Below are 15,934 nucleotides of genomic sequence, written 5' to 3'. Positions count from 1 at the left end.
TTACTTACTTGCTATATTCTTTGCAATAAATTAGTATCAAGAAGAAGATTTAGATTCAGTAGCAGATTAAAAGCAACACTATCTTCCGTTCTACCTACGCATTTATTTCCTTAGTAAGAAAACATAATCTCTGCCATAAATCATACAGGTACAAATTGGATATTCTTAACTGAATAATTTTTCTTTTTTATTTAATTACCCACTCATACCTTCATTATACAATAAACGAGAATGAGATTACTTCATAATTCAATAACTTCAAATTTTAATTAAATTTGCATTGTAATATTTTAACCTTTTACTATTAGAACATTTTTATAAATTATACTTTTTCCACCATTATAATTTCCTTAACGAAAGTGCAAATGATCGAACATATAGCGTAAGTGAAAATCTGTTGGAAATAAATTAGGGGAATATGATAAGATAAAGGAGCATAAGATAAAACTTAACTGGTGGAATTATTTATCAATACTTAATTGATAGAATTTTTGTAAAATTCGCTTCCTCTTTGAACTTTGACCTTTGAAGTATGCTAAATAAAAGAAAATCAGCTACTCAGCCGTCAAAAGATAAATGATACGAGAAAATTTCAATATTATTTTTTATATAGATTACGTTGCGTCTATGTGAATAAAAGATTGAATTATATTTTATTATATTTCTAAAATTGTAGTTTTGCATTGTTACTTTTCCATTTGCCCTAAAATTCTTTAAATCATTTTATTACTCTCTACGTTTTCTTTTGATACAATACGAGCTTTGCACTAGAAGTCTATTTTATGGTTACATTGTACTTAATTTAATCTTTAAATCTTTCAAATATGTTACATGAATTTCAATATATTTTTCTTTCAAAATTGAGGTTAACACATCGAATAACGTATGAACACAATCGCATTGCCATAAGGTCGAAGATCGTCACCGTTCGAACAATCACAGCAGTATCATACATTAAATGTAACGTCCCCAAACGCGATTTATTGCTTGCAACTGCGTTAATCAGACTAGTCGATCTTTCCTCGTAAATTTCAAACTCGTTTCATAGAGTTATACAACCAAAGATAAAAGAAAAATAACAACGTGACGATATTCATGATAAATTAGACGTTTTCGCAAGACTTGTGGATATTTCTTGAAAAATGTATAAAACCATTAAGTAGCAAATAAAATATAAGATTCTTTAAAAATTGTTGAGATTGACTGATAGAAGAACGAGTGGATGAATTTGTAAAAGAAAAATATATTGAAATAAATAAAGGTGTAAATATCTCACTCTTATAGTGTTACAATACAATAGCAGAAGCTATGATAGAGAGCACGTTTATATATGTCGGGTTATCATTAGAATTTAAGGCGCGTAACGATTCTTCGTTTGAATTAGCCATTGTTTTACGAAACAGAGATTATATTTACGCGAATATACAAGATTTTACAAAATATTATGAATAATGAATTTAATGAATGATAAGATTAACAAACGATAAGTTTAACTAATGATTAGATTAAAGAATAATAAGTTTAACGAATAATAAGAGGAACGAATAATATGTCTTACGAATAATAAATTTAACGAATAATGAGATTAACGATTGATAGGTTTTACGAATAATGAATTTAATTAACGCTATTAACAATGTTCCGGAGTTCAAACGAATCCACGGTCAACGGGATAACTCTTTACTATGCGTAGAATAATTTTAAACACAAAAATACGATTGCTGAGACACTCGGTAAATTGCTCGATGTATCACTTTCCAAGGCGATCACACGAATGAATATCTGATGAAAATCTTTTTTTTGCTATACGACTGCATTTGTTTGGTATATGCTCGCTGGAGACATCGAGAAGGTTCCAATAGTTGTTGCTAGGCAATTTCTGTCAAAAGTTTGTTGTATACTCTTTGGAAACATCGAGAAAGATCCAAACGCCGTTGCTAGGTAGTTTCTGTCTGGAGATTGATTCCTAATACAACGTGTGTCCCATTATATCGACATCTCTAAAGTACAATTCTATGTGATTTCTAGGGAGAACAATACAACCGATCTACACCTTCGTCAGGCAAAACGTTTATCCCGTGACCGTGGCTACGTTCGGCGACCAGTTGTCACCTCGAACCCACTTTCGCTTTCACAAATATCAAACAATTACAAATGACAATTGCTTAATTACAGCTATGATAAAATCTAGGCTAAAGCATTAGATGACTTTCTCAAAATTGCAAAGGGAAGGCTCCGGTTTTCCTTTTATCTCCGACATATATTTATGTGGGATGGTGTGACGTTAGCGAAAAACGTGGCTGATTGTTTGTAAACGTTGTTAAGATATGTTAATGTTGTCAAGGAATGTTGTGAGCGTTACAAAGGTTTGTTAAGGGAAAAATGAGCGTGGTAATGCTGTCAGAGTTGAATTAATCGTGATCGAGAGAAGTTCATCGTGTTGCTGTGATATAGAAATAGTGTTAAGCGAATTTGTGAAATGCGATATTATATTCAATTTTGCGAGAGTGTTACAATATTGTGTTTATCATACTGTCTTTTCTGTTAATTTATAATAAACATTCCTACATTTGTAGTATTAAGCTAGAAAAAATTTGCAAATGTATATGTATAAACGAAGGTTCGGTGGAGTATTCCATGGATCCTTACGGGCATTACAACCCCATGCACAACTATGTATTAAAAGTGGTTACCATTAATGATTTGGCTTAGGTTTGGACTAGTTTTCATGTGATTTCAACCATGATATCAAAGAATTGAATTACTCGACTACGAAAATCATGTTGTTATCAGAACAGACTTTTGAAATTTTGCCTGTAATCCCGCACGTGCAGTTGGGGATGATTGAGGTTTGTAAAGTATGGTACAAACATAAAAAGATTCACAGCTGATGGATGCTATGCTATGCTATTCTTATGACTGTGTCACAGCTACATACGTAGTATGTGTAAGCAGAATTCGCTATGTGGTGCCGACTCCTTTTTGCAAATATTTCGAAAACCAAAAAAGTCTTTGGTTTTAAAAAACCAACAAAAAAATTATTCAAAATATTGAATTCTACAATACATTTGAAAATCATTGAAATTCAGTAGCAGCTTTCTAAATAATTACCAAAAATTTTGTTTTTGTTTCATTTCCAAAAATGTCTGAAATTGATTGAAAAATGATTTGCACTCATATAATCGCTAAATATCATAGTTTTAAAAAATGCCAATTTTAACTGCGATCAGTTGCGACCTCGAAGGGAATTATTAATATTGTGTACCCATATAGGATGAAACGCGATTCAATATATTCTCATGAAAATTAATATTATTATACGGGCGCTGGAGATTTTCTCGTATAATTATGTATATACAGTTATATATTTTACAATACATAATAAAATAAGGAGCATCTCAGGATAGATACGTGTCTCGGTATAAGATGTAAGAAAAATCTCTCGAGAGTTAGTTATTTAAATTAAGTAACATTTACTTATTTACAATACTTACGTATAAATTATACTTATTTATAATAAGTATCAACTTATTATAAATAATTAGCCATGTTACTGCGCCACGCCAAAAAAATTACTGAAAATTCTCAACGTGAGAATTGATTGTAATTTTAATAAATATTAAAAAAAAAAAATCTCGAGAGAGAGTTTAAAAGCTTAACTATACTATTCAGACATTTTCTACGCACTAAACCATTTAACAGTCGAGTGCCGAGTAGTCACTCGACTATTGGTCGTGTCTGTACGAGCCTTCGCTCAAGTTTAATTCTCCACCAAACACCACACTGGTTTTTGAAAGAAATTTGAATTTTAATTTTATTACTACAATTTACAGAATTTTCGAAGTTTCATTGATTTAATTAGTGTTAGATTAATACACAGTAAACACAGTAAACAAAATACCAAATAATCTCAAAGACTACACTTTGTGTCAAAAATATCGACGTTTATGTACAAAATTATTTATCAACCAACATCGAAAATACCAGAGGCTTGATTTGAAAGTTATTATTCCAAAGTTGTCATAAGTTTGCCCTTCATTGCATGTGTGAATACGAATGAATACAAGTATCATATAAATATGTGATTATTTGTTTACCAACAGCTATACATATATTATTATGATACATTAAGGTTTCTAAAATACATAATTGTTGTTCAGTACTATTCAGCTATGGAAACCATAACTTAGTTAATAAAAAGTTAATAGGAAGAAGTTGATATACATATTAAGTTTTATTATAAATAGAATTTTCATATGTTACATGTAAACCATAATAAATCGTTACAAATGTGGGATGGTGTGACGTTAGCGAAAGACGTGGCTGATTGTTTATAAACGTTGTTAAGATATGTTATGTTGTCAAGGAGTGTTATGACCGTTGCCAGGGTTTGTTACAGTAATGGTAATGGTCAGAGTTGAATTAATCGTGGTCGAGAGAAGTTCATCGTGTTGCTGAGACGTAGAAATAGTGTTAAGCGAATTCGTGAAGTGCGATATTATATTCAATTTTGCGAGAGTGTTACAATATTGTGTTTATCATACTGTTCTTTTCTGTTAATTTATAATAAACATTCCTACACAAATGTTACTCAAAATTTTAATACGGGCAAATGTCGCATAAAATTAAAAATGTATAATTAAGGGTATAATTAATTGATCGACTTATATTTATTAGAAACATGTTAAAAATATGTTGGAAACACAAATTTAATTTCTTCGGTATGAACGTCGGCTATGGATAGAAGAAAATCAAAGTTCAATTCGTATGGTAAAATTTTACAAAAATTTAAAACGAAAAAAGTACATTGATAACAAAGAATATTTTATAAAAGATACAACAAGAAAAAAATTGAGCTTGTAGTATGGGCTCTTCAGTAAGGCTCACCTAACAGATCTATACTTTAGACACAACGAGAGAAAAAGAAAGTGAGTGTTTCGTCCAAGATCTGCTAGTATGAAAATTGAGCTTGTATTATGACGAAAGCGTTTTCTAGAATTAAAAGAAAATATTTGTTTGTTTTAATTTGAAGTAGCTTACGTTTATTTTCCTTTCCTTCTGTATATAAGAATATAGTAAAAGTAGACATTTAAATAATTTAGTTTGTCAAAAGGTGCTTTCTGAGAATATTTAATTAGAGGAAGGGAATGAAACAAACGTTATTTAAAACTTGAGTTTAATTCGAGGACGGTTGTTCGAGTTAAACAAAAATAGCCTAATAAAAAGCGTTGATATGGAAAGCGGAAGTTTATTTTAATTTGTTCAAATACTTTTATGTTATAATTGATATTTCCAGTTTTCCTTACACCAGCACGCAGTCTTTATTCAGAAAAACCAACGAACATACTGTAAGAAAATAAAGAAGGCTAAATTTTCATATTATGGTAAAATTTCAATATCTAGGTTAACTCTTAAGTGCATTATTTCTGCAAATACAAAAATCATTCTGGAAATGTCCAAGAATATAATGTGGGGATGTAAATAAAAAGGCTAAATACACTTATTGAAATAAATTCTGAACATTCCAAATATTCTAAAAATTCCAAGTGTTCCGGTATATAAATTAATGCTTAAAAGCATGATTTATGCAAATATTTTGTACGTATTTTGAAATGCCATTTGATTCAAAAACTAGAAATTAAAAATTATTATAAATAGATCAATTACTTTCAAATTTGATAATAAGAAAGGAAAATAATACAGTTACGTGGATCTAATGAAATTCATTAAGAAGATAAAGTAAAATATTAATGCGCATACACTTTTTCCATATCTACAATTTTTATGTATAAGCTATAGTATTTGACGTGTTCAGTTTTAAAGGGTTCGTTAGAAACTCGTTAGTGAATCCAGTATAATTTTATATTGATTATATCAAAACGATATGTTCACACATTATTCTAAAAATATACAATTTAAATATGCAATTTAATCAAACAACTTTGAAAGGGCAAACAAAAGGGGAAAAGGAAAAGAAAGAGAAATCTAACGAGAATTCAGGAAATCATAATACGACCACGACGGTCGTAAAATCAAATTTTCTTTCAATTCTTACTCAACGTGCGTGCAGCTCTTAATTTGCAACATACCCATTCGATCATATTTCAGTGCTCAATATGCATGGAAAACACGCATTTCCATAGAGACTAACGGAATGCAATCTGCAACGACCAGGCATATCTGCGAATTTGTAATTTGTCAAACGCACTACGGTAAGTACACTTAGAATTGTGATTCTGTATTGACTTTTCCCCACGCTAAATCCCGCTGTAGGCATATTTAGTAATAAGTTCATGAGATTCGTTCAATAAAGAATAACGAACTTTGTTCGTTTGATTCGATTTGACTCGTTGGATTCGATTACCTCGATGTATTTTCCGACATTGATTGTTTACCGCATACTCATTGATAGCGCTTCTTTGAGTTTTTGATTTGTTCGTTAAGTAACATGACAGCAAATAGTTAAGTTAAATGTGAGTGTATTCATACTTCGTAAGTATCTGAACACTTCAGTGTGTTTGTAGTAACAATGTATGAATTGTACAACAACATGATAACGTGAATTATGGTATTAACAATTAGAAATAGCCCTGTTGGTTTAGCTTTATCGCTTGATGTATAGAAAACGTTAAGTATCACTAACAAAACTAAGAATTGACCATACAAATTTCACATATTCTCTCTTGCTCCAATAAATATCCAACATTTGTAACATGCAAATTTCGACTAATTACATCATATTCGTGAAAGAAGCTTATATCACATTAATGGCGATTTCAAAGAAATACCAAAAATATAAAATCATGTTCGAATATCTTTAAAGGTTATCACCGAATAAACATGATAAAGGCGCCCCTAAATCAAATTAAACATGTGATACATCAATGGAAAGAATTTCCTAGAAAAACCATTTTGTCAAAGTTTTAGCCCTCTATTATCAGGGTAGTTGTCGGCCTAAACATAATTTACAGTTAATGCCCGATTTCTGTTGTTATAACCTATAAAGAATTATGCAAAACATCTGAAATACTATAGCCAGTATTACACATCTGAGAATTTTCCCAGATCTTTTTCAGTGGAAAATCCATTTTTAAAAAGTTAAGAAAGTTTTAAAATGCCAATTTTTTATCGAAGTTATCAAGTGATAACACTTATATTTTTACAGTAGTAGCTTCCTGTCATGTTTATTAGATTTTTTGAAACGATGGTGCTGTATGTGGACACTTTGATTGATTTGTAGTAACAGTATGTGAATTGTACCAAAGCATACAGAATTAGTAATAAAAATCAGTAAATCAGTAATAAAAAGAAACTGACAGAATTAAACAATACATGCGTAAAGAGTTGAGAATTGTTTTTCACGTAACGACATATTGTTTTGCTTATTGAATTTAAAAATAATAATAAAATAATGCTGATAAAACAAATTTTATTTTAACAGAATCTATTTTCAAAATTTCTATTTTCCGTTTATAACCTTACAGAACCCTAAAGAATTTTTCTTGCAGCGAATTCTAAAAACTCTTAAAGAATTTTCAAATAACCTCGTTCGAGCTACGTCACTTTTGCAGCGATACGTTTTTATCTCCTTCGCGAAACTTTCATTCCGAATAAGATTAAACTTACGTATTTTCGCAATATAGAAACTGTAATTTCCGAAGATTTATTTTATGAAATAAATAAAAATATCTGACGTTAACAGATTATCTGTTGAAAATGACAACGTGAGTTTCTGCTCGCCATCTATATGCAGATGCGTTAGTTATAAGAAATAGTAACTAGAAGATAATCCTAGTTACAATCGATAGATTTAATCGATAGGTTTAAGATGCTTTTTTGTTTTTATCCCTAGTATTTGTAAGCGCGTACAATAAAGGTTTCTCTGGCTCACAACGGTGTGATAGATTTATCCATTCAATAAAATAATAACTATTGTGATCCTACCTCCGAGTATAGAAATAACAACATTATCTTTATCAAGAAGAGCTGATTCGCGCGAATCTTGTTTACTCTCTCTAACTTTTCGATAAGCATCATCTTGCTAAGATAAGACAGATCATGTGTCTATTCAAAACAAGATGAATTGCACATTTCATTTGCTTGATATATCTAGAATTGAGTTGATGGAATATTTTAGTTTCTTGTTGTTTATATACTGACACAATTACAAAATATTTTTCCAGAAATTGTAAGTTGAAGAAATTATTAGAAAAATACCCAGTCTCTATATGATAACAGACTATTTATTGTTAATGTGAAGCTGCTCAAATTATAATTTAATTTAAGTATTCCATCATAGATGTAAACTAAAGCTTTCTCTTAAAGACAACTTAAAGGGATACAAGATTTGTTAAAATTCATAAAGGAAACAAAATATAAATTATATTTGTAATATAAAGCATTTCTTACAAATTGATTGATATGACATTAACTGTTAATAATAATTGAAAAAATTACGTATTAATCTTTCGTTAATAAACTTTAATATACAAAATTTATAATGTGAAAGTACATGATAAATACAGATTTTCTAGTTTCTTTATTTTAATGTTATTTTATGATTAAGAATGAATATTTAAATACAAAATAGTTAAAAATGAGAAAAACTTACTCGGTGTATGCCAAAGATATAATTGTTAAAATAAATAATATTTTAACATCTTCAATATAGTATAATTTTCAATATTTTAATATTACTACGAATAAGATTCTTAAAATTATAAATAGGTTGGGACAATACATGTTTTCCTCCGAAATCTAATAAAATTACAATTTTGGTAACATAAAATTAATTGAAAACGTACTGGACTCTAAAACTGCCGCCCTGAGAAAAAATAAAAATGTGAATGTGAATGTGAATGTGCTATGTAGTTTGCATCTAATTTTGGCGAATAAAATATTCTGTAACTAAAACCAAACTGTAATTCAAAAGGAAGATCCACGAACGATCCTATTTAATATTACATGGCAAAATATGATCGTCGAACGAAAGCTGTGATCGTCAGAAAGGAAGCATCAAGTTCCAAATTCCTATAGAGGTATTCAACTACGTTACACGAGGAGCACCGATTTCCTGGTCCGAAAGTAATGCAATAACGTTGAAAATGTAAAACATTTTTCTCAATTTCTTCCCTCGCATGATATTCTCTATGCACGTGTACGATACGTTTCACCGTAAAAATAATGCCGGTAGAACGGTAAACTACAGACACAGGCCATTTCTCTCTGGAAAATAAGCTTCGCGGCGCGCTTCAGTGATCTGCGTGCGTGTTTTTCCGCATGCTGACCCACGACTATGGAAGATGCTCTTTACGATCGATGTCACGGTGACGCGAGCGGAAAAACGCCAGTCTGTACGGGATATCGGGAAATTTCGGTAATCGTCGCCGATAACCTCATTCGAGCGGTTTCCGTTGGCGAAAGCTTCCGCTTGTCGCTAATTTAATCCCAGCATCGAAATTAGATTTTTTGTGGATTCGATTCACGACTGGCCGGCTGCGTTCCAAAAAAAATTAAAAATATTCTAGCTAGATTGCCTTTTTGGTCTTAATTTTTTCTAGTATCAAGGTTTAGCGTTTAACGAAAGAATCTCGAACTTTATAAAGTTGGAGTTCTATCGCGTTCCTCTTTCTCTTACTTTTTACTTTCTTTGATCGTAAGCATCGTAAATTTGCCGAAAATGAAATTATAGGATTGTAGAATTATTAGCATTCTCTTGCCCAATCGAATTAATATTCTCGGCATTTTATAAGTTACAGGTTACAAGATTTCAGTGCTAGTATTATTATATGTTGTTATTATTATTATATAGTATTATTATATATTGTTAATTAATTACATATGTACACGCAATCAGTTAGAAAAGTCAGCATACGTAGAAACATTAACTTTACGAATTTTTTTGATTTTGATTATGAAATAAAATAAAAATATAAAGTGCAATATTACAAATATTACATATACCTGTTTTATGTAAATGATATTATAGAAATAATAGGTATAACATTATATTGATATCTTGTAAGCCCTACGTAGGCATCGATAATGTTCTGGTATCTTATCGGAGCTGAAAAAATTAGAGGTTTGCAATTTCTGATGTAGTTCTATGCCAAAATTTTTATGAGTTAAGTGCTTTAAGTTTTGTAATTCTTTTTAGAAATACATTAATAATAATTGTATTGATATGTAAATATAAGTAATTTTGTGACAAAGTAATTTTGTAGGTTTTTAGTTTCTCTGGTAAGTCAGCTACACGAAATTCGCGATATTATCCTCTACAATGGATAATTGAAAACATTTTAATCAAACACTGCAAAAATTTTTTAAATAAACCGATCATTTCTAACGATTATAAAATTCAACCTACGGTTTCAACTGAGTTGATAATAAGCTATTATAGATGGATTTTGTAATTGTAAAAAGCTCTACTTGGAATATTCAAAAATATTTTCTCATTTATATGAAGCAAAAATATTTTCTAAATTAGTTAGTCTCCGACTTACATGTTTTAATATCGTTTTTATAAAAAATAAAAGGATGGATCAATGGGCGTATACAAAATGTATAGGTCTGTATAAAAGCGAGGTGGATTACTATACGTGTTTGTTTCTTAAAGCGACGAGTGATAAGATTGTAATAGTCAACGTATATTAAAATCACTTTTAATACAAGTACAGAGATAATGTTTGCCGGTCGTTATCGTCGCTCGCTCAATGCTACTGTTCAACTCTCGCTCGCTATTCGACTGCATGACTCGCTATAAAGATTCGCTATACTGACTCGCTATACTGGCTCGCTATACTGGCTCGTTATACTGGCTCGCTATACTGGCTCGCTATACTGGCTCGCTATACTGGCTCGCTATACTGACTCGCTATACTGGCTCGCTATACTGATTCGCTATGTTGATTTTCCTAGAGAGCACGTTCGTCTGTTTGTATCGACCGGTAGGTATTATAAAATGTTCGAATGTAACTCCGGTTGACGATTACAAATAATGGCGATAATATTTATCCCAGTTCGTTTACTTTTGAACCTAGCAAACCAAAACAATGTTGAAGCAACAGTGTAAGTCACTCCCGATTCGAATCTTCCGTTGACTCATGCGCGCTACAAAAGTTTTTTTTTATTTATTTATTTACTTAAATTTTACAATTTGTCCAGTAGGACATTTGGTACAATATTATAGCTTACTGGTATAATAATATAACATGTGGATGGTTACCCCCAGCGGGATTCCATTGTCACGTCCCGCGCTGCGCACGCGCCGTAACGTAGACTAAAATTACCAATAGCGCGAGTGAGCGTTCCAATTTGAAATTTAAATAAATTTTAACAATTTGTATAGAAAGCAAATTCGAGCCTCACAACCCCCGCGGAATAACCCGTCACATGACGACCCCTCCACGGTAGACCTAAATATAAATAAGCGTAGCGACATAGAAGATAGAGAAATAATTCCTTAGTTCAGAGTAGTTAATTCCTCAGTTTTGTGTGATTAGTTCCTCAGTTTTTGGTGATTAATTCCTTGGTTCTTGGCGATCAGTTCCCCAATTCTTGGCAAGTAATTTCTTTGTTCATAGCGATTAATTCTCAATTCCTTTAGCTCTTAATTTCTCAGTTCCTTTGCCTTTCAATTCTTTAGTTCCTTAGCTTTTCAGCTCTTAGTTCCTTTAGCTCTTAGTTTTTGCTCTCAGTTCTTAAGTTCTTTAGTCCTTTAGTTCTTTAGCTTTTAGTTCTTTGTTTCATTAGTTCCCAGTTCTTGTTAGTCTTGTTAATCGACGTGTTTGTATTTGTCAATTTGTAAATTATTGAAAATCTATCAAATTAAAATCTTGTAATTAATAAGAGTGAAAACGTATTGCGAACGATTGTAACTTCGAGTATTCGAAATTTCAACGACAATTCTGTCAATATCCAATTAGAATACGAATAAACATTTTTTTGTGAAGAATATTTGTCTAATAATATAATAGGATTAAGCGAACATTTATTTTCACCAACTTTGATCCTCTCCGATGCCAGTACTCCTGCGTGTAGCAGGTTAACCGAAACGTGGAGTTTAATTGCCAATCGCATTAAACGACAGACAACGCTACAATTTAATCTGAATTCAAAAATTAACGGCAACACAACCAAAACGAGCCAAACAAAACGTAACACCATCTTCCAAGCTTTTTATTTTATTTCTATTGTGTTCTTGCTTATTTTATTTCTATTCTTCTTCAGTCTTCTTTCTATTATGGTTTTATTCGTTTCAACAACCAGCTGGTTTGGGTGTGTTACAAGTCTTTCTTTATACTTTTTTGCATATCTAGCGATTTCCTCTTTGACTGTTGGAATTGCTACAAAAGTGATCTTAAAATCTTCAATACTCCCCCTATCGGTTTGCTATAGACATTTGTAAAGAGTAATATTAGTGATTTAACTTGAAGTTTGTAAAATTGTAAAAACATTTCGTAACAAAATTCTACAAGCCAGATTTTATAACCTGTAATTTCACTAATATCCCTTTTACTACGAGCGGCATCTCCGTCGCGGCATTTCCGCTGAACGAACTGCCACGCCAAAACAGTGCACGGTGCGCGAGAAAGATCTCAGCGGCCACGTTTACTGCTCTCTGACGGTGTTTTCGAAGAAAAAAGCTTTCTTCAAAACAGAGTATTTATAACTTCTTAACACATTCACGTTTAATTAAAATTTGGAAACAAATAACATAACAGAATATGATAATATGATGTAATATAATATAATTGTATGATACTAGTAGCTTTTAATAATAGTATTGCGTGTGGTATTTTTCGAAATATGGTGTTACACATAGGCCAACATCGCAAATCTGACACTGGCATCGCGATTCGCTCCACAGTTCCCATCAATCGATTATAATCGACAACACACTTCGGTTTTTTTAATAATTTTTTGTGTGTGATGATGACGTTTCGTGTCAATCAATTCTTCATTGTGGAAAGAGAACAATATATACACTGCCCTCTTGTTACACCATTTTATTGTTTATAAAAGGCTTGAGGATGTACAATACTCGTCGTATGTACAATAGGCGGCATCTTACGCAGAGCGACTATAGTCGTCCGTAATACGTCAGTGGCATCTTATGCAGAGCGACTGTAGTCGCTCGTAGTATGTCAGTGACATTTTACGGAAAGCGACTGTAGTCGCCCGTAGTAGCGAAAGGGTTAAAACTTCCCGAATAGTCTGTCTTGGTACGTGCAATTAGCTCCGGCTAGAACCAACTCGTCTCGATACATCTCGTTCGAGTTCGACCGCGTACAGATTACTTTCGAATTAATTCTACGACTTTGTAGGGTCGATACGGGCAATGGTCTAAGAAGATAGTGGAAAACTGACACTCGAAGTCGTTACTCGAGTGTTGTTCTATTTGTGTACCAATTTCTCTACCAATCTATCGTATTACGGAGGAAAGAATCAGGCAAAATGAAAACGCATTCTGTTGGATATGACATAATTATATTACTTTCGAAAATAAGTTGTCGATCAAACGCATTGATATGAAGTTAAATAAAGATATTAAAGTTTCTCAAATGTAAAATGCTATAAGTATAAAATACATAGAAAATTTAAATCGAATGAATCGTTGAATACTAACGTTGTTTTGGGTTACAACTTTAGATTGTTATTGCTGTTTCTTGTAATGTTCAGCTGGAGTTACACAAGAAGGTTAACTTTTTGTGGTAATGCGATGATCAAAATCGGCATACATTATCTCTATACATATACATACTTGTTTCAATATATCTTGTTATTACAAATTCATCCACCAGTTTCTTTATCAAACAACCCTACACGTTATTCACCTCAAATAAATTAAAAATTTGTATGTATCAAATCATTATTGTGAGTTTTAATTTAAATTCTCAACATAAGTTGTAATATATGTATAACTGGATATGGAATAATTCATAAATAGTAAATAAGGATTTCTTTTAAAAATAATGAAAGTAAAAATTATGATGTCAAAAGACTAAAGAAGACTGGTTTTCTCTTACTTTCTTTTCTTAGACCTTTATTATTTTTTATCCTTTTTCAGCTTTCTTTCGAGAGACACTTCTTCCAGAAAATTAATATCCAAGTTTTTCTCAAATTTCAGTTCATATAAAAATTGTTCGTCTATATAATTTGTACAGAATATGCATAATGACTCTTCCGACTCTAAATTTGAAAACAAGTAATAAGAGCAATTTCTTTGATAACAAAGCCATTATTATTTCCTGTTAAAATTCTATCTAAATTATTACTAATCGTTAGTCGTTACTCAAAATTCAAACGATCAAATACAAAATTGCAACGTTAAAATGCAAACATTAAAATACAACTACTGTAATCTGTATTTAAATATTTCTATTAAAATTTATTTGTATTCAAAATAAAACTTATAATACTGCATGCAATATCACTAAAACATATTTAATTGTATTACAAGTAGAAAATGTAGTTTTATTCAAAACAGTATCACAAAACATAATTTTAGAATCATTTTCTAATAAAAATCATCATCATCATTTCATCAATCATTTTTATCTTTGCTACTGCCTTATTCTATCGTATCATAAATATAATAAACAAATGAGAAATTAATTGTGTAAATTATTTTACTGAAATAAATATTAGCTTTTCACTTTTATACAAATTTATTCAAACATTGTTGAAACACTTAACCCCTTAACCTACAGTATCGTGTGAGAGACATGGTACGTTGATGTTATTGATTTATTATTCACTTCAAGATAATAAATCTTTTTGTTCAATGATCAATTGCTAGTAACTATCTATCAAACATCTTGCAAAATAAAATTAGTTGTACCTTACACATGCATTTATACAGGGTGGTTGGTAACTGGCGGTACAAGCGGAAAAGGGGTGATTCTACGCGAAAAAAGAAGTCGAAAATATAGAACAAAAATTTTTCGTTCGAGGCTTTGTTTTCGAGAAAATCGACTTTGAATTTTCGCTCGGTTCGCGTGCACTTTATCACTTCTCGTTATAACGGATCTCACTGCAGATCGTTGTCTCGATGGAAAAATAAAAAAAAAAATTGTTATTCTATATTTTCGACTTCTTTTTTCGCGTAGAATCACCCCCTTTCCGCTTGTACCGTCAGTTACCAACCACCCTGTATATCAAAAGATATGTGCAATTTGCACAACTCCGAGCGCTTAGACAAACCATGAAATGACTCGACGTGTGAGCGACTATGTTGTTGCTTATGGCTTGCACTATTGGAACTTCGTAAGGCAAAGGTTAATAGATTTTTTCTATTAAATTTCATATTTTTCGATTATAAAAAGAATTTATATTAATCGTAAATTTTTCACCATAATAAAGAATGTTGTAAATAATGAAACAAATTGAATAAGAAATCTTTCTGTCTCTTTCTCTCTCTTTCTCGATACTTGGTCCTCGAAATCTGATAATTGAGTTGAATTACGGTATACGCATGTTGAATTATCCTCACGTAACGTAAAACCCCATGACGTGCTGACGGTACGCCACATCCACCCCGACGCCGCACACAACTGAAACAGAAAAATATTACGGATCAACAGGAATGGTTGAGAATTCCACTATCTCAGTAATGAATTTTGTCTTAATTGGATATTCGATGATACATTTATCGAACGAGAGTTTTTTCACATTTCCACAGGCTATAGCAGGCGAAATGGGATAGTTTTATGGAAATGCAAAACACCACGGGGACAAGATAATAAAACAACCCCATGTGAGCGGAACGTGTTACGGCAAAAACGATTTATCGCGTATTATCCGTATAAGATTAATTACAGATTAAAAAAGCGAGTCCATTCGCGAATTGGTCAAAACTTTATGGAACAGTTTATATTTACGATAATATTTTAATCGCATTATCCTCTTTTTTTAAAAGATGGAAACTGGTTAT

The 15,934-nt window shown here is 31.4% G+C and overlaps 1 protein-coding gene across 3 annotated transcripts in view; it reads right to left on the bottom strand.

Annotated features, from left to right (window-relative positions):
* LOC117206462 overlaps positions 1-15,573 on the bottom strand; it is a 41,003-nt gene extending 25,430 nt beyond the window's left edge. Inside the window, exon 1 of one of the 3 annotated variants that reach the window (XM_033445811.1) lies at positions 15,494-15,573. In XM_033445811.1, coding sequence (XP_033301702.1) covers positions 15,494-15,510 — 17 coding nt within the window. In that variant the 5' untranslated portion in view covers positions 15,511-15,573. Of the gene's footprint in view, positions 1-15,466 lie in introns of all 3 variants that reach the window. The other 2 variants (XM_033445809.1, XM_033445810.1) reach the window with 2 other exon arrangements.
* Between the last annotated feature and the right edge of the window lie 361 nt (positions 15,574-15,934).

Source organism: Bombus bifarius, unplaced genomic scaffold (assembly GCF_011952205.1).
Source record: "Bombus bifarius isolate JDL3187 unplaced genomic scaffold, Bbif_JDL3187 scf7180000008007, whole genome shotgun sequence".
Classification (NCBI taxonomy): Eukaryota; Metazoa; Arthropoda; class Insecta; order Hymenoptera; family Apidae; genus Bombus; species Bombus bifarius.
This window is presented reverse-complemented; position numbering and strand designations above follow the sequence as displayed.